The sequence below is a fragment of the Martes martes genome (genome assembly GCF_963455335.1).
Source record: "Martes martes genome assembly, chromosome: 6".
Classification (NCBI taxonomy): Eukaryota; Metazoa; Chordata; class Mammalia; order Carnivora; family Mustelidae; genus Martes; species Martes martes.
Window position 1 is genome coordinate 64,789,191 of NC_137893.1, and position 19,504 is coordinate 64,808,694.

A 19,504-nucleotide genomic window follows, 5' to 3' on the forward strand; every position below is an offset into this window, starting at 1 on the left:
CTGATGGGAGAATCCCTACTTTCAGACTTTTTATTTGAGTAAGATGTTAATGTAATGTCTTCTGCTAATCTTGAAGACATGTTTTCTAATCCCCAAAGGAGTTATAGTAAAGCAGTCCTTCCAGAATCCTTTGTTTGCACTTCTCACACTGGCCTTACATGAGTGACACAGGTCACTAACGTGCCTGGTCTGTCTCCAGGACTGATCAAGAGCACTTGGAGAGGCATACCTTGATCTGCTTATGGCCATAGCCCTCACAGTTGCTCAGTCAATTTCTGATGAACTGACTACAAAGACATTGACCTATTTGGTGATTTGGTGAGAGGGAAGGCAGCATCAACCACCATTTATAGAGTGCTTACTACCTATCTGACTGTGTTAAGTGCTTTACGTATTTCACTGAAATTCATACATCAGCTCTAATTATTTGGAATCAGTATCCCAATTTATGATGCAAAATTAAGGTTCAAAGAGGTTGAATAACTTGCCTGAGGTCACAGTGCTAGTAAGTAATAGAGCTACGATTCAAACTAGACTTAACATGCCAAGTAGAATTATCTTCTCCCCAAACCCATTCCACCCACACACTTCTCCATCTCAGTTGATGGCCACCCAAAACTTAGAGGGATCCATGGTGCCTCTCTTTTCTCACACCCCAGCCCAATCCACAAGGAAGCCTACAGGCTCTACCTTTCAGAAGGTGTCCAAAATTGGACCACTCCTCTCTGCCTCCACTGTTGCCACCCTCAGCTCTCAACTGCATTACCTCCAAAGCCTGTTCTCCCTCCTTTGGCTCTTGCTTCCTACTGTCTGCTCTTAACACTGCAGCCAGAGTGATCCTTTTGAAACATAAATCAAGCCCTGTTACTCAGAGACTTTGGTCGCTTTCTGTTTCTTTCAGAGCAAACAAATGCTGAAGTCCTAATATGATGGACAAGGCTCTGACCTGATTCGGAGTCCATTACCTTTTAGACTTCATTTTCTACTCTTCCCCTCGCTCGCTCTGTGCCAGAAACCCTGGCCTTCCTGCATTTCCTTCATATACCACATGGCAGGGCCTTTGCTCATGCTCTTTGTTCTGCTAATAACACTTTTCTCCCAGCTATGTGTGGCTAAGTCCCTCTCCTTCAAGTTTTTCCCAGATACCATCTCAGCGAGCCTACCATGACTACCCTATTGATGTGGCAGCCCTCCCTGTGCACTCTTGATCCCCCTTCCCTACTTTTTTTGGTCATTGACATATCACTTTCTAACATACTATATAATTTGTTGATTTATTATGCTATACTTTAATGTCTGTCTCCCACTGCAAAAAATGCAAGCTCCATGAGCCAAGGATTTAACTCCACTGCTATATTCTAAGTGCCTGGCCCACACTTTAGGCCCTTGATCTAAATCTGCTGAATGAATGAGTGGATTAAGCGGGATGTCAAAGTTCACACTTTTAGCCACTAAGTTGTAGTAGTTTCATGAGTGATTGCAATGGCAAAGAAATACTAAAAGAGATTATTTTAAAGTAATTTTTTAAATCTTTGGAATGAAGCTATATAAGATACGGATTTTAGAGTCAGTACTCTTAACTAGAGTCAATACTTTCCTTAGGCCAATGTACAGATTGGCTTGTGTCTTCATTATCTTGCTCTGTAAATCTCCTTATATAAAATATTATGTGTCATATGATTATGGAATAAAGAGAGCAGATATGAATACATAACTAAACCTGGGGGTATTTTGGCACTTGCTCTATGGGGGATAATTAAGCATGACTAGCAGATAGAGCTCTTCGAAATATCTGATGAATAAAAACATTGCATACTGTGTTACGATATGACGTGAATTGTCCAATTTTTAAAGTCCACTGTATTTTAATCAGTTGTGATTTGTACTCAAGATATTAGTACAACTTAAATTCTCTCATCAATTCTGTTTTAGACTCAGATACAGGAAAAACCAACTGGTAGACTTAAACACATAAACTTTTTCTAAAAGAACATTTGATTTTATTTACATCATAAAAATACACAAAAAACAGTCACCCTTGTTCATCATCTATAAATAGAGAAATCATAGCAGTTTTCTCCTAAGGGTAGGTGATTTGAAGAATGTAGTTACCTTACCCTTGGCCAGATGAAATGCTTCCCTCCAATAGTGTTGCTGATTTAAGCAGACAGCAGACATACATAGTCATATGTGAACTTGAACATGAGCTATTGCCACATAATAATGAGAGCTGGAAGATAACCTGGCAAGATGACAATACTTGACAAAAATAATATACTTTTATTTGGTTTTATGAACAACAAACAGCCAGTTTCTAGCATATGTTGCTGCGTTTCCTAGGAACAATTTAGAGGAATGGTGCATAGCAGTTTCACCTATAAATCATGTATGAGGCGTTCATAAAAGGTGTCTGTATTTATCAAAATGTCTGTCAGTTTGGTTATGAATCAGAAAATACTGAAGTAGCTCTTTTAGCAAATGCCTCAGTATTTGAAATAATTGAATATGGCATCTTGGATGAGTTCCTGTTTGCTGATTATATCATTTGTATGAGTCTATCAGTAGCAGGGGATATGGCAATAATCTGTTCTGTTCACACTTCTGACTCATTGTTGGATTTGGAGGAATCACTCTAGGGGGTAGTAGAAGCCAATTCAGCCCTCTTGTTCCATCCACTGAGACAACTGCAGTTGAGTGTTTATCTGATGTACCAGACCAGAGCCAGAACCAAGCATACTTGGCTCTCCGTTTGGTGTTCTTTCTATCATACCAAACTCTTCCACTGTCTGATTCCACGTGGCCTTTTAAATCTCCTATGTTTCATTGTATTCTTCTGCACTCTGTGTCTGGTGATTTGTCTGTACTGATGGCTCCTGACCTGTCTTTGATCTGTTAAACCTGTTATGCCGTGGACCGCAGCACAGCAGAAGCCATATATATTTGACTTACAGAATGAAATACACCAAAAATGATTTACATTACTTTTAACAATGGCTTTCAGAAACTTCATGCTTTTGTGATTTAGAAATAAGAATCAAAACAGAAGAATTAAGCATTCAATTTAGAAACTGAGAAATAGAGATCTAAGAAAAATAGATGATTGACCTAGACTTTTCTTGGAAAGATTAGACATATACATAATAGGAATCTTCATGTATTTGAAAAACTAATTGCAAAATATGTGTGTTGATATATTCTCTGTTGTCCTCAAATGACTCATTCTTTGAAGTTTCTAAGCGGTCCCAACAAAATGATACCTCACTTATACTCTACGATCTAGGAGATGAGAAAGTATCTCTTCATGACCAGATCATGTTGGCAAGCTATTCTTATATCCCTGATAAAATCCACTATAACAACTGCTATTTCCACTTTTCTTAATGACAGAAAACTGGAACTCAAGAAAGATGAGATATTAAGACCTGAATCATACTTTTAAAGTTGTCTTATTTATGTGAATAATGAAAGCTGTCAGTAGATATTCATCTGTTTTCTCTCCTTTAAAGTAGAAGTGTGTTTGAATTATCCCCAGGTACCCTTCAGTATATGGCACCAGAAATCATAGACAAAGGACCACGAGGCTATGGGAAAGCAGCAGACATCTGGTCTTTGGGCTGCACCATCATCGAAATGGCCACAGGGAAACCACCTTTTTATGAACTGGGAGAACCACAAGCAGCTATGTTCAAGGTCACATTTCATATGTCTTAAATGTCTTAAAAACCATTGGGTAAAGCTCTTGGCTGGTCCATTTATGTGTATGATATTTTTTTAGGCAAAAGGAAAAGAACCTAGGTAGGCACCTTAAATGTGCTCTCCGAGCCCAGTAAAGTCAAGAAGATTCACTCCCCTCGAAGTCAGTGCCTGTGCCTCACACTGCGGCTCTTTCCCTGCGTTAGATTTCTCAGCTTCAAAGTGAGATTCCGTATAACTTTGTCCGACCACCTTTCACAACTCAGCATAAATAACACACTACTCCCTGGAAGATGATTTAAGCTCTTTGGGAAACGGTCTGAAATCTTCCATAGAGGGAGATGGGAAGACATTTACTTCATTTAAGTATTAAATCAAAGCAATATTTTCCTTCTCTATCATAAGAGTTTGGAGGCTCCACTAAGAAAGGGGTGGACAGTAATTGCTATTTTAAGGACGTCAGTTGTGTTCTTAGTATAGCTATTCTTCTAGCTTGTCGCCATGCCCATTCATTTGTAACTCTCCTGGGAGTTACCTCCCAAAACAGGGAGTGCTGAATATGGAAATAGGGCTGGCAGACCCCAGGGGCCACAGCCTGGGAATCCAGGGACTGAGCAAAGCAGTGACCTACTCTGAGCCCCTGCTGTCCCCATCTGTCCTCACCTGCAACACTGCCAAGCCGGAGGAAGGTTTAAACTGAGCACCTGTTTCCCAAGAAGTAAAGCTCACCCGTCTGCTGTTCTCTAAGGCAGAGCACTTCTGATGAGAATTTGTGATTTCTTTCCCTGCCATTGACTGTGTTTCTAGCACTTATTCCATTGTGAATAGCCTCTCGTGAGGGGCCATGTGTCATATACCTTCTACTTATGTAGAAGGCTTGACTTCCTTTCAGCTTGAAGATGATCTGATAGGATACTGCTGATACAGAACCAAGGACTGTACCCAAACCAGAAGGGCAATGAGAGCTGCTAAGAGAGCTGCGATTCTTGACATAAATGATGTCTTTCTTTTCTGGGTCAATGTTTCAACTTTCAACTTTTCACCCATCTCTAGGATTTCCCTCTGAAATGCTGCTCTGTTACGTATTAGTGCAGGGATTATTATACATTAAGACTCTAGTACTGATTTACAGTGTTTGAATCTAGGCTCCAACACAGTCAAACTCTTTAATGACTTTGGGAAAATTGCTTAACCCTCTAGTATCACATTTTCCTCATCTATAAAATGGGTATTAAAAATAGTACTTATCTAATAAAGGTTTTTTGAGACATATATGAGATAAAGTACTTATAAGAGTATCTTACATATAATAAAGTGTTTAATTTTAAGGTATTTTAAAATATCTCTTCATATGGGCAATTTGATAGTGGTAGAGCATTTGAGTGCATATGGGCAATTTGAGACAGGAGAAATATTCATGTTTCATGGCATAGGGGAAAGAACACAGGCTTTAAGCCAAACAAATTAAGGTTTGAATCCCAGACCTGCCTTTCTAGAACGTGTCACTCACCCCTCTGAAACTCATTTTTTTCATTGTTGTAACAGAGATAATATTTAATCCAGTGAGTTGTTGGGAGTATTCAGTACATTTCATAAACCAAAAAGCCAAGCACAGTTCCTGGCACACAGCTATTATGGTCAACACAACGGTCTGAATTAAAAACCTCTTTCTTGCATGCCAGTGTGCTAACGTGTTCTAAAATGTCAAGGACCGAATTCTTACTTCATAGTGCTGTCTACTGTCTTAACATAATTGCTTGGTTTATGTCACTGACAAAGTTACAAAGACACTCTGGATACTTTCCATAACCTAGAGAAAAAAAATACCCTCTGTCGCTTTGAGGAAAGGCATGAGTCTGTAGAATACAGTAAAGGATTTTTTTTGTGCTAGGGGGCCAAGTTTTCAATCCTGGAGCTCATGTGATGAGATGGTCACTCAGAAGCTACATGTGTTGTGTCTTAGGTGGGAATGTTTAAAGTCCACCCAGAGATCCCAGAGTCCATGTCAGCAGAGGCCAAGGCATTCATACTGAAGTGTTTTGAACCTGACCCTGACAAGAGAGCCTGTGCTAACGACTTGCTTGTTGATGAGTTCTTAAAAGTTTCGAGCAAAAAGAAAAAGACACAACCTAAGCTTTCAGGTACGTGGTTGCATTGAAGAGGATACGGGTCAGAGTCACTATAAACCCTAAGCTTTTAAGGTAGAAGATTTTTCCAGAAGTAATATGCTTATAGATATCACTGGAAGTTGGTATAAACATTAGCACAGTGCACTTAGACATTCAGTTTTGGTTTCAGGAAGCCACCTTACCATCAATTTCATGAATGCTGGGACCTCATACATAGTAGTCCTTAATCGGCTGGTTAGTAGGTAGGTCATATATCAGGTTCTATAGCAATCTTGCATCACTGATACAAGGGTTAAAGTCTAAAAGGGGTAAAATATAGCCTTTTAGAGCTGAAACTCTAGATCACCACTGATGAGCTCCAGAGCTCTTATGGAGCTGTTAAAACTTCCAAGCCATCCAGTACTATGTTCTTTGAATTTTAGGCAAATACCTATTGCCTCTTAGAGGATATCTTTCTGAATCACTAACCCCCTGCAATGTGAAAGAAAGAAAAAAAAAAAAGAAAAGAAAAGAAAAGAAAAGAAGATTGCCAGTTACAAGTAAAACAGCAAAATTGTCTTTTGCAGTAATGTCCAAAACTTACTTCAGAAAGGAAAAGCAAGTAAATGATTCCTTTGTTGTTGACATTTTTGTGTTTATCGGGGATGAGGATAGACAGATTGAATGTTTGCAAAGGACATTGATCCCATTTCAAGCATCCGCTTTTTTGTTATCTGTGTTTAGCAACAAACCCAACGTGTGCTTATGTTGCTGTTTGCTCTTCTTCCCACAGCCCTTTCAGCTGGATCAAATGGTGAGTTCATTTTTATATTGCCCATTGAGCTGAAGTTTGGTACATGATCATGTGATAAGCTCTAGATTTCCCATTAAAAAGCCTCTGCGTTTTGCCTCCATGGGAGGCTCCCAGGTACCAAGGCTGTGTGCAGCTGCGGGCCTGGCTGGGCTCATTCCTTCGGAACCCCCTCTCCTCCTTAGGAAAGCAAAAACTGACGTGCTAACCCAGTTAGCGGCTACAGTCCCATTTATGAGTGTTCTTAGGTGTTACAGAGTACTTCATGCCTCCTGTTAATTATGACTACAAACTATAGCCTGGCTTTACCTCTCCTCAAAGAATGCAAGCTTCAGGACTCTTCCTTCCCCAGTTCTTTACGGGCCATAAACAGTTTCTGTCCAGAGCAGAGGGCACTGCCCTACCTCGAGGGGCGCCCACCTTCAGCAGAAAGAGTGGGAGGGTGGTGATGAGGAGGACCTCCTTCTGCCTTCGAGAGACAGGAGTTGTCCGATCTCAGACTGCTCTCTCATTGCCACACAGAGACCCAGAGAATGAAGCAGTTCATTTTAACCTAATAAACACTGTGGCTGTGTGCACAAGGAATGTGCTAGGCCTTGAATACATAAGGATGAGAAAAGCGTAGTTCCTGTCTTTAAGGAGCTGTTGTTCTTGTAGGGGAGACACACAAGGAAAAAATCCGCTGTTCTGTGGTGTAATGTAGTCAGTGCCGAGGGAGTCATGGAGGGCGAGTCGGGGAGCCAGGCGAGGTCAGTCCTAGCATGAGCTAATGCTGTAAGCGTGAAACACCACTGTGTGTGAAAGGGGCAGGAGGTTGCTCAGCATTGCTGGGCTTAAAATACGTGGGGAGGGGGCGCCGGGTGGCTCAGTGGCTTAAAGCCTCTGCCTTCAGCTCAGGTCATGATCCCAGGGTCCTGGGATCGAGCTCCACATCGGGCTCTCTGCTCAGCAGGGAGCCTGCTTCCTCCTCTCTCTCTCTGCCTGCCTCTCTCTCTGTCAAATAAATAAATAAAAATCTTAAAAAAAAAAAAATACATGGGGAGGAGTTGAATGTGGAGGGGGTAAGCAGGAGCATATCCCAAAGAGCTCCCTATGAGAATTATCAATCAGGAGGGGAGAGCCAGGGAAAGACTTTAATCTGGAATTAAAATCACGGGGTCTGTAATTCTGTGATAATAGAAACGTCCTCTATCTACACTGTCCAATCCCTTAGCCACTACATATGTGCTTTGAACAGTTGAAATGGGGCTACATTGACAGAGGCCCTGAATTTTTTTTTCTTTTTAAATTAAATTTTTTATTTATTTTCAGCGTAACAGTATTCATTGTTTTTTCACCACACCCAGTGCTCCATGCAATCTGTGCCCTCCCCAATACCTACCACCTGGTTCCCCCACCCTCCCACCCCCCGCCCCTTCAAAGCCCTCAGGTTGTTTTTCAGAGTCCATAGTCTCTCATGGTTCACCTCCCCTTCCAATTTCCCTCAACTCCCTTCTCCTCTCCATCCACCCTTGTCCTCTATATTATTTGTTATGCTCCACAAATAAGTGAAACCATATGATACTTGACTCTCTCTATTTGACTTATTTCACTCAGCATAATCTCTTCCAGTCCTGTCCATGTTGCTACAAAAGTTGGGTATTTGTCCTTTCTGATGGAGGCATAATACTCCATAGTGTATATGGACCACATCTTCCTTATCCATTCATCTGTCGAAGGGCATCTTGGTTCTTTCCACAGTTTGGCGACCGTGGCCATTGCTGCTATAAACATTGGGGTACAGATGGCCCTTCTTTTCACTACATTTGTATCTTTGGGGTAAATACCCAGCAGTGCAATTGCAGGGTCATAGGGAAGCTCTATTTTTAATTTCCTGAGGAATCTCCACACTGTTCTCCAAAGTGGCTGCACCAGTTTGCATTCCCACCAACAGTGTAAGAGGGTTCCCCTTTCTCCACATCCTCTCCAACACACGTTGTTTCCTGTCTTGCTAATTTTGGCCATTCTAACTGGTGTAAGGTGGTATCTCAATGTGGTTTTGATTTGAATCTCCCTGATGGCTAGCGATGATGAACATTTTTTCATGTGTCTGGTAGCCATTTGTATGTCTTCATTGGAGAAGTGTCTGTTCATATCTTCTGCCCATTTTTTAATATGATCATCTGTTTTGTGTGTGTTGAGTTTGAGGAGTTCTTTATAGATCCTGGATATCAACCTTTTGTCTGTACTGTCATTTGCAAATATCTTCTCCCATTCCGTGGGTTGCCAGAGGCCCTGAATTTTAATTTCATTGAAAGGTTCCTGTAAATAAGCACAGGGGGCTAGCAGCTACCATATTGAACTGTGAAGCTATTGATGGCTCGTTCTGAGAGCTGCCTGAAGAATCGTTTATTTAATAACATTTACTAGGTAACCTTTTTAAACCTCTGCTGTACACTTAGCACTCGGGATCTAGGGCCTAGGGCCTAGGCCCTCAAAATATAGGTGTGACTCAGGCCCAGATCTGCCTGCATGGGTCACTTGGAATGTTTGTTAAAAATTAAGATTTCTGGGGGCGCCTGGGTGGCTCAGTGGGTTAAAGCCTCTGCCTTCGGCTCAGGTCATGATCCCAGGGTCCTGGGATCGAGCCCCGCATCGGGCTCTCTGCTCAGCAGGGAGCCTGCTTCCCTCCCTCTCTCTCTCTCTCTCTCTGCCTGCCTCTATCTACTTGTGATCTCTGTCTGTCAAATAAATAAATAAAATCTTAAAAAAAAAATTAAGATTTCTGGTCCTTCCCAGAATCTATAGCTATAACCTAGAATGCTACACTTTTAAGTAAACAACCTGATGACTTCTTTGCTCGCTAAAGTGTGAGAACCTTTGAGATTTGGGCAGTCAGAGACAGAAGACAAGGTGACAGTTAGGAGTTGGCTCTGAGTGAGCTCTGTCCCTAGATTGTCCTGAACTCAGAGAACTTAGAGTCCCTGGTGCTTTCGAATAGCTGTTAGGATCCAAGGCAGCTCTCACAGTGATGGGAGGGAGTTAGAACCCCTTTCCCAGAATGGGCATAGCCAATTCGCTGAAGTTAGAGCCCTATCCCTCCCCTAGACAGAAGCTCCCAGCAGTCTGGGGCCCATAGATTGGTCCCATGTGCTCCCTCCCCACGCCAGTCTACCCATAATAAAGCCATCTTTTTAGGGAATTTTTATTGGGATGAGGATAGACATCCTAAGGGTTTAGGGAACCCTTACCCACCAGCTCCCACAAAAGAACAAGAAATACCCTTCCAGAGGCATACCTTTGACATTTCCCATCCTCAGAGAAGTCATCCAGCCTCTTTAAGACTTCCCATGGCCAGCCCTACAGCAAAGGATTTCTTAAGAGTTGACAAAGACATGGGGTGCCTGGGTGCCTCAGTTGGTTAAGCCTTTGCCTTCAGCTCAGGTCATGATCTCAGAGTCCTGGGATGGAGCCCAGGGATCGAGCTCCATGGTGAGCACCACGTCCTGCTTCTCCTTCTTTCTCTGCCCTTCTCCCGCTGCTCATGCCCATTCTCTCAGATAAGTAAATAAAATCTTAAAAAAAAAAAAAAAAAATTGACGAGAGAGTAACACACAGGCAAGTGACTGAACTCCTGCCAGGCTTCTCTCTGACATCTGGAGGCTCCAGAACCTCAGTGTATTTGAGCTGATATCAGGGGACTTGTGACCTCCGTGCACTCCAGAAACTGTCAGCATGCTTCTGTGATAACAGTTATACCTGAGTTTCTCCCCAGAAAGGCACTGTGGTTTCTCACTTACCTGGAAATCTTTTACAACTTTTAGAAGCTAGAAATATCAGGAATGGATTTCATCACGTTTCCACCAAGAATGTACATACTTGCCTGCCTCGGCATCCCCTTTTCTCCCTCTTTCCCCCTTATGGAGGAGGGAGTATTCATTTTCCTACAGAAGGTGAACCCCCACTTGGCTTCTGGACCCCACACAGCCCTGACTTCTTCAGCTTCCCCCTCTCCACATAACTCCCCATCTACCCATGCTCTAGTGTTTTCTGTCCTAAACTAACTTTTCCCCTGACACTACTTACTGCTTCATTGGCTAACACCCCACTTTTCCTGCTCCTTATCCCAGCTTCAGGTCTTGAAGAGCAGTGTCCTCTGATCTTCCCCACCTCTTTCCCACTAATCTAGTGTCTGGCCTACATTGTGTCTGGTGTCTGGTGTCACTGACCATTGACCCTGCCTTGTTCAGGGTCACTAATGGGATTCATTTGGTCAAATTCTGAATTTGCTCATCCTCTCAGTGGCTTTTGGCCCAGATACGCCTCCTCTCTTCTGTTAGCCCTCTCCTCTGGGGGGTTCCGTGACCCCCCCATTCACCTGATTTCCTCTAGCTTCATGGCTTCTCTGGTCATTCTCCTTTGCTACCTCCTTTTCCTCTAAATGTTCTTAAGATCTGGGACCTCTGCTCTCTCCTCATCCCTCCCTAAATTATGACATCCTTTGCTTTAAATACCATCTCTAGGCAGGGGACTGCTAGAGTTATGTCCCCAGCTCTGTCTTCTGAGCTCTAGACTCATCCCGTGGCCTTAATTTCTCAAATTAAATGCTCAGATCACACCTCTTCCCCACTAAAAATAACTTCCCGTTCAGCCTGGATTCTTTTTCATCTTAGTACATAAGTAGTTCATTCATTCATTCATTTCTTAAGCCAGACACCTCAGGGTCATTTTTGATTCCTCCCTTTCATACCCTCCCTTCAGTCCAGCAGCAAGTCCTGTTGGCTACCCCACAAATATTAGATATCTAGTAGATATATGCTGGATGAATGACTGCATGAGCCCAACAGAGAAGAGTAATCAAATTTAAGATTAAACTTAAATCTGGTAGAGGAGGGATTCAGGGCTGTGTACACAGAACATACAAAATATCTACAAGTCCCTTTTTTTCCTAGATGAGCCATAACGACCCTGGGCACTGGATTCCATCCTTAAACATAGACAGTGTTACCTCGTGAGACTTCCTTTAGGCAGTCGGTATCCATAGCAACCCTAATTCACAGGTACGACACAGGCCTTCTCAGTACTGGGCTATTAAATCACATAATGTGACCAAAAAACCAAAAAGCAAGACAAGTCAAATCCTCACTCCCTCTGTTCTTTAGAATCTTTACTTACAGAAACACAGGATAGAAACTCCACGTGGTAGCATTCTAAATAGAATTTAGTCCCAAGGAACAATTTTGTCTTTGGCATGAAACGATGCCTGCCCCCATTTCTGCATGGAACACATGTTGAGAGAGGATCTCCACTCTGTGAGCTGGTAAAGATGCCCTCACTGAGCCCAGGGGGTCTACAGTGAACCCCACTGCAGGGCTCTTGTGCCTTCCTCACAAAGATGTTGGCCATCCCATCGAGCCAAGAGAAGGGTGAGAGCTTGCTTCAGCTATCTTTTTCTACCAGCCACATTTAGCTTTAAGGGCTTGATAGCTAATAGCAATGCAAGCCCTGCTCCCGTGCCTTAAATTCATATTTGGCCGAGCCAGCAGCTGTTTTGTCCATTCAGCAATCTGTCCCCGGAAATGCAGAGTGCAACAAAGCACACTATAGGTCTTGAAAACTCCCAAAAACGTCCTCGCAAAAGCAGTCCTGTTTGGGCCCCCCGAAAGGCCTGTCTCCTCTTAGACAAACCTTACTGTTACCAGCAAGAGGTTGCTCATTTGCTTTCTGTTACAGCAGCACTTCCTAAAATCTAGTCCACGAAGTGCTGGGTCCATGAGCTGTCCCAGGAAAGAGGGCTTTCCGTGGTCAAGTAAGTTTGGGAAATGCTGCCTGCAGGTGCTTCCTCTCCTCCCCCCCATCCGACCCCCCATCTCTTCAATGTAGCTGTTTGCACTTAACCTTTAACTAAGGGATTGTGCTGTTGACTTGGTAAACCCAGAGCAGCTCTTCTTAGCTTCATCTCAGTTCCTACCTTCAAGTGAGTAAGCAGTGCAGCAAATTCAATGACAGAAGGTGGGTCAACCAATTCCTCCTTGGGAGACTTTCTAGTTAACTCATCACTGGGATGATTTCCTCAGAGAGGAACTATCCCAGGAAGCTGTATACATCTCTTCTTCCTCCCTACAGTTGAAACCAAGTATCCCTCTAACACCTGCTTTATTCATCTGAGCTACAAGTGGGATAGAATAATAGAACAGTAGTACATGACATCTTCAGTATAACCAAGGCGGGCAGGACGTGTCCTACCTGCAAGATTCTGTGATTAAGGAAGCTCCTAGATAGGGCTAAAAAACTTTTTCCAAGACTCAGCAGCTTCAGAAAGCTTCCCTGATGGGTATGGTCAGGGCAATCCATTTTCAGAGAAATGTCACTTCCTGCTATGTAATGGGATTTTTTTTTATCTTCTGGATCATCACTAAGTGTGTTATGAAGTAAATCAAGTTCTTGGTAAGGTGGTGTGACCGCCTATTGAGTATATGCTTGTGAAAAATATTTATAATAACATATATTTTTCTGATTACAAAAATAATACTTGTTTATTGTAGAAGGTTTGGAAATTTTGGAAAAATAAAGTCACAATCACCCCCAAATCACATCTTCTAGAAATAACTACCATTCATAATATGGTATATTTTCTTCCAAGTATATATATAGCAGATCATAAGACATATCTGCTTGTGGAATCATAGGGATAGAATCCAGAGATTGTTGGAGGAAAAGGGCAAAGAAAAGAAAGGGAAGGTCTGTTTGGCTTTCATATATTGGTAAATCAGATGAGTGCTTCTCAAACATGTCCATCTGTCTGATCAGTGTGGATGGCCCGCTGCCTCCACTCCTCGCTGTTAATCATTACTGATTTGCAGTCACCCTGAACAGAGGCAGGAGTTCACAGCTGAATGACCATCCCACATCTTTGAGCTTGGGGCCCTCATTGAAACAGCCCAGCCCAAGAGGAGTTAAGTAAAAAAGGGATTCTAGGCAACCTTGGATTTCCTTTTTTATAATTTTACATCTGCCTTCTTTGGTAAGACCTTTTGTAGTATTGGGACACTTGTTTGGTAAGGATGACTCTGTCAAAAGTTACTTCCTTTTAAAATTAGTGTTTGATGAAACATTGGTAACTCCTGCTGGGCTAACAGAATCTCCATCACAATAAAAGCCCATGTCTGAGGCAGGATCACAATCTCTGGGAACTGGGAAAGACCTAAAAGAGATCATGTGGTCTTTTGATTTCCAAAATTTGTGTTTAGCAAAGGACCCTTCTTTATATGACCCCTTAAGCAGAACCCTGATATATAAGACTGACAGAAGCTATTTCTGTTAGGCAAAACAGGGTTGAAACCTATGTTCTAGAATCACAGAATCCTCGATCACCCCGGCTACGGCAGTCCCAAGATGCTAAGGTGGACCCTTGAGCCTGTGAGGAAGATGGTTAAAAAAATATGAACCTGATCCTTTATTTTATTTTTAAATATATGTATGTATGTATGTATTTATTTATGTGAGAGAGAGAGAGAGCAAGCACAGCAAGGACAGGGGGAGAGGAAGGAAAAAGACTCCCCACTGAACATGGATCCCAATGCGGGGTTCGATCCCAGGACCCTGAGATCATGACCTGAGCTAAAGGCCGATGCTCAACCGACTGAGCCACCCAAATGCCCCCCTGATCCTTTATTTTGTAGACGTGAGAACTGAGACCCATAAATGACCTTCCTAATGTCTGACAGGTGGCCAATAGCAATGAGGGGATTGGAACCTAGGACTACTGGGCCTGGTTCTTCTTCTGCAGTTTCATGGCCCTGAGATATTCCTCCCAGGGCCCGGGAGACCCCTACCCTGCCAACCCCCTGCCTGGGTTGTATGTGGAGCATGGGATCCATGACCAGCCTCTTAGCATAATTTGACTAGTCATTGGAATGAGACACTTGACCACCAGTGTTGCTGTCTTTGCGTGCGTGTTTAGTATGTGTATCTTTTTAAAAGCATCAGTGATAATTTCCTCCCCTCTCCTGACAAGCAGAGTATCTTCGAAGCATATCCTTGCCTGTGCCTGTCCTGGTGGAGGACACAAGCAGCAGCAGCGAGTACGGCTCAGTTTCTCCTGACACGGAGTTAAAGGTGGACCCCTTCTCTTTCAAAACAAGAGCCAAATCCTGCGGAGAAAGAGATGTAAAAGGAATACGGACGCTCTTTTTGGGGTAAAGACCTGACCAACTTTGAGTGAAAGAAGTGTGTTGTGTGTCCTTTTATAAAGGACATGGTGATTTATGCTGTCTAAATTCTTCCAGCATTCCGGATGAAAATTTTGAAGATCACAGCGCTCCCCCTTCCCCTGAAGAAAAAGATTCTGGATTCTTCATGCTGAGGAAGGACAGTGAGAGACGCGCCACCCTTCACAGGATCCTGACGGAAGACCAAGACAAAGTTGTGAGAAACTTAATGGAATCATTGGCTCAGGTAAAACCTCTCATGGATCCTTCGTTTTCCAGAGTTAACGTATCTTAGCTGTGTCCTCACTGCTTGGAACTGTCCCATGCGACGTGGAGCCTTGAGAAAGGTGTAGAGCTCTTGATGATGAATCAGACATACCCAGGAGAGGTAAAAGGGAAAAACCTTGATGTAGAAACTGCATTTTTGAACATAGCCACTTGTAAGTCACTAGCAACTTGTTCATGGTGGCGAAGTTCCAACCAGCCCGCAAGCCCCTGTTACACTCCGTACATTTGTTTATTGATCGATCCACAAATACGCATTGAGCCACGTGACTTCCTAATTCCAATGGTAGCACAAGGCTCCCTGCCGGTCTCCTTTGAGCATTTAGGAAATACTGCAGACTCAACAAGGACCCCTGTGCTCGTGGGGCTACATCCAGATGGATGGAGGCTAATGGGCCATAATAAGTAAATTATATAGTGTGTTGAAGGCTGTGTGTGCTATGAAAAAAAAAAAAAAAAACTAAGCTTGTCAAACTCTCACTCCCTGGTATATTCGTTTGCTGGGACTGCAGTAACAGAATCCCACCGGCTGAGTAGCTGAAACAACAGAAATTTATTTCTCAGGGTTCTGGAGGCAGAAGCTCTAAGAGCGAGGTGTCGGCAGGTTTGCTTTCTCCTGAGGCCTCTCTCCTTGGCTTGTCTGTGGTACCTTCTTGCCACATCCTTACCCAGCCTTTTATCCCTGTGCACCCTGGTGGGTGTCTCTTCCTGTTGGATTAGAGCCCCATTGTTGTGATCTCACTTGACCTTAATTACCTCCTAAGATCCTTTCTCCGACCACAATCGCACTGGAGGTTAGGGCTTCTGATTGAGGTTGGGGGGACACAGTTCAGTCCGTAATACCTGGGAAAATATGTTCCCTAGGATTCTGCTTACAGACGCAAAGAAGAATCCCCTCCCCAGTTTTGTCCCAGTAGAAATGGTGTTTCCCCCAGCCCCGGGCCTCTGGTGCTGCCTCCCGAGTTTGGAGCTGAAGCTCACATCTCTTCAGGATGTCAGCCTCTACAGCCATGCTTGGCCTCAGGCTTGATACTTGGTACTTTCTTTCAGTGGCATGGGCACTGGGGACTTGTCTGCCTCCTCGGGCTCCTGTGACCACCAGCTGGCTATGCCTTCTTTCCTACCTTCCGTCTTGGGAAAACAGCTGCAGAAAGTGTGGAGCTAGAGGAGTTGGGTCAAATTTGTCTCTCAGTCCAGCCATCGCCCTGTTCTCAGCTATACTGGGATGTAAACAGGGCAAGACTCTCTTTCTTGGCTCCTGTCTTTATCTTGAGAACCCCACAAAGTTTCTTTGCTGATTTTTTCTCCTTAGCAGTTCTCTAATGCCCACCTCTTTTGATCCCATAGGAAGAGTCAAGGCCATATGTGTGCCAGCAGGGTCTCTGGTATGAGGAGAACTGAGATGAGCACCACCTACACTTTCTGGAAAGACCCTACGTGGGTCCTAGAGGAAATCCACCTCGAGCAGTTCCTCAGAGGCCCAGGAAGTGGGGGCTCTGGGCTGAGGGACAGTCGGGGCTCTGAGCTGGAGTTAGGGCGAGGGCTGAGGAGGCTGCACAGGAATGTGGGAGACGTGGCCGAGACAGGAGCCATCTTGAACCTTCGGCTTTCTCTCTTCTCTTGCCTTCTGCTTACTCTGGTCATTCAAGGATTGGGGATCGGAGGGCGTGAAATAAGAAGAGGAATCAAATTTAGATGGAAGGAGCAGCTGGGCAGCAGTTGGAGGTCATACATTCATTCAACAAATACTTATTAAACTTCTGCTGAATGCCAGGCACCCGTCTACTTGTTGTGGACATCACAGTGAACAAAACTGGGAAACAGAAATATCCCACTGAAGCTGGCATTCTAGCAGAGGAAGAAAAACAATAAATATTAGTAAATATTTCATAGTAGTAGTGGCACATCCGGTGACATAGTAATAATAGCAAACCTATAGTAATAATAGTAGTAAGAGGAAACATACTCAACATACACTAATAACAGCAGATGCTTCATAAGGGCCAGGTGTTATTCTTAGTAGTTCAGGTGTATTTACTAACTCCAGCCTCGTGGCAATAGCACTATAGTAATAGTTCTGTTGTCCTCATCTTGCGTACGACTCAGAGACACAGAGGAGCTGAGTAATTGCCACGACCACATAGCCCTAAGCAGTGGAGTCCAGATTTAGACCCACACAGTCTGGCTCCAGGGTCTGTGCTCCTAAGCACCACCCCGCTCTCCTCCCTGGGAGACAGCTCCCAGATGCTGACAGGGGCTAATGGAAACGGGAGGGACTGGTGCTTGGAGTGGGGGAAGGAAAGGAAATCACCCTTCGCTGCCGTGGAGCGAAGCCCTTTCAGAACTGTAGCCACTCGTGTCAGATGCCTGTTTCAGCTCCAAAACACGCAGAACGCAGGGATTGCCTAAATCTCATAATCATCCCTAGGGACAAGCTCTTCCAGTACAGAAAGCATCTGCTTGTTTGGGGTTTTTGAAGGTCCATCGGGCAGGACTGCCTCGGTCGTTGTCATGGTCCCAGCTCTTAGCACAGAGCCTGGCAAGAGACTTCCCTTCACGAGTGTGCTGAAATTCTTAACATTTCGCAGTTTGTTAATCCTATTCAGTCGTCTGTGGCCTCCTGGCTTTTTCAGCATGCCTGAGTGTTCTCTATAAAAGGAGAAAGAAGAAAAAACTCAGAGGGCATGCCTTGGTGCACCAGCACAAAGGGACCAGTGAGGACCAGAAACTATGGGTCAGAGTCACGTGCTGAATCTCAAATCATCCAGGGATAGCAAGGGTCCTTCTGATTGTATCGCTAAGGGTGTTGTGAATCCCTTGCACCATATCACATGGTGGCGTGGCAGTAGACAGGTTCCGATTCAGGCTCACTGCCCGCTCTTCCAGCTAACCAAGGCAAGAGAAGGCAATGATGAGGAGTCTGGGCTCTGCCTCAGCTTTCCTCTGCCGGAGGCCTGGCTTTACTGTTTATTAGCAGGCTGTGCGATTTGGGCAAGTTGCTTAACTTCTCTGAGGCTGATTTTCTAACCTACAAAACAGAGGAAACGCCAGTATCTACCTCATGGAGTTTCTATAAGGAATAACCAAGATCATGAGCAACTGAGAGACTAACAGAGTGTTTCACAAATGTTAACTATCATTATTGCTGTTGTGACCATTATCAAGCAGGCTAATCATAGTTGTCTAATCTCTTTATGTTTTTCTACAACCAGATGTAAACAATTATTTTCGTAGTGTTAAATATCTCTGGATACATCTTTACCTTTAAGCCCACCCCCTTTTTTAAGGGGGGAGGGGCAAAGAGAGAGGGAGAGAGAGAATCTCAATCAGGCTCCATGGCCCTGTTGAGGGGCTCGATCTCATGACCCTGAGATCATGCCTGAGCTGAAATCAAGAGTCAGGCACTTAACCAACTGAGCCACCCAGGTGCCCAAGCCTAACCTTTTTTAATAAGACCAAAAGTACTGCTGTCCCAAAGCAGCCCACAAAAGCCCTTTGGACTCATAACATCCTTCTGAAATTCACTCATCATTTTTGAGGAGGTTTAAAGGATAAAGAATAGAGTACGCCTTCACAGCAGAACCTGGACAGTGCTGTGCTCAAGAAAGGCGCACTCTCAAGGGCAACATTTGGATGCCGAATCCGCATCCTTGATACGGGAGATGCTCGTCTGCGTAAGCACGTTCAGGAGTGCGCATGAACACAGGAGTTAGAACAGAAGCCACGATCATGTAAGTGGATGAACCACTCCAGACAGAAAACATTTCCCAGAGCAGACAGTGTTCCTTTGTAGGACAGTGGCACACACGTCAGAAAACCAGAAGCAACATGTTCGTCTGTTGTGAAAACAAAGCTAATGTCAAAAAAATGTTTGCTATTTCCACTGCTGGCAAACATGGAGCTGATTCTTCACTAAGATAAGCTTCCAATTTCTGAATAACTCACATTTTTCTTCTTGAACATATTTTCATGTTATTATGATATTGCCTGTGAATCTTTACTTTGGGTGTAATTTAGTTGGTGGTAAGAAAAGAAAGTTTATAATTGTTCCCAGTCTCGTTCTAATTCCCTTAATGACAGCTTTCAAGCTTTTCAATATAATCTTGTCTCATGAAAACATAAACACAAGAGGGAGCTCCCAAATGCAACCATACTGAGGGAGAAAACTTGATGGTACATTGATTGTAATAGAATCCTAGAAATTGTAATTATCACACCCTGATTGAGGAATTAATTTTAATGACGCGGTAACAAAATTGTATAATAAGAGATAGAAATGAGCATAATAAAAATCTTGTTTCTTAAAGTTAAATGAGGATAAATAATACCCTACCATGTTTCCTTTGAGAAAAGGAACCCGCTTAAATATCGTATTATATTTTTAATATATAAACGTGTCCATTGATTCAGTCTTACAA

At 43.5% G+C, this 19,504-nt stretch overlaps 1 protein-coding gene across 1 annotated transcript in view; it reads left to right on the plus strand.

Annotated features, from left to right (window-relative positions):
• The window catches only part of MAP3K5 (mitogen-activated protein kinase kinase kinase 5), a 198,033-nt gene that overhangs the window by 156,149 nt on the left and 22,380 nt on the right, over positions 1–19,504 (plus strand). Inside the window, exons 19-23 of the mRNA XM_080806936.1 lie at positions 3,533–3,690; positions 5,657–5,834; positions 6,595–6,615; positions 14,612–14,789; positions 14,880–15,048. Coding sequence (XP_080663062.1) covers positions 3,533–3,690; positions 5,657–5,834; positions 6,595–6,615; positions 14,612–14,789; positions 14,880–15,048 — 704 coding nt within the window. The remainder of the gene's footprint in view (positions 1–3,532; positions 3,691–5,656; positions 5,835–6,594; positions 6,616–14,611; positions 14,790–14,879; positions 15,049–19,504) is intronic.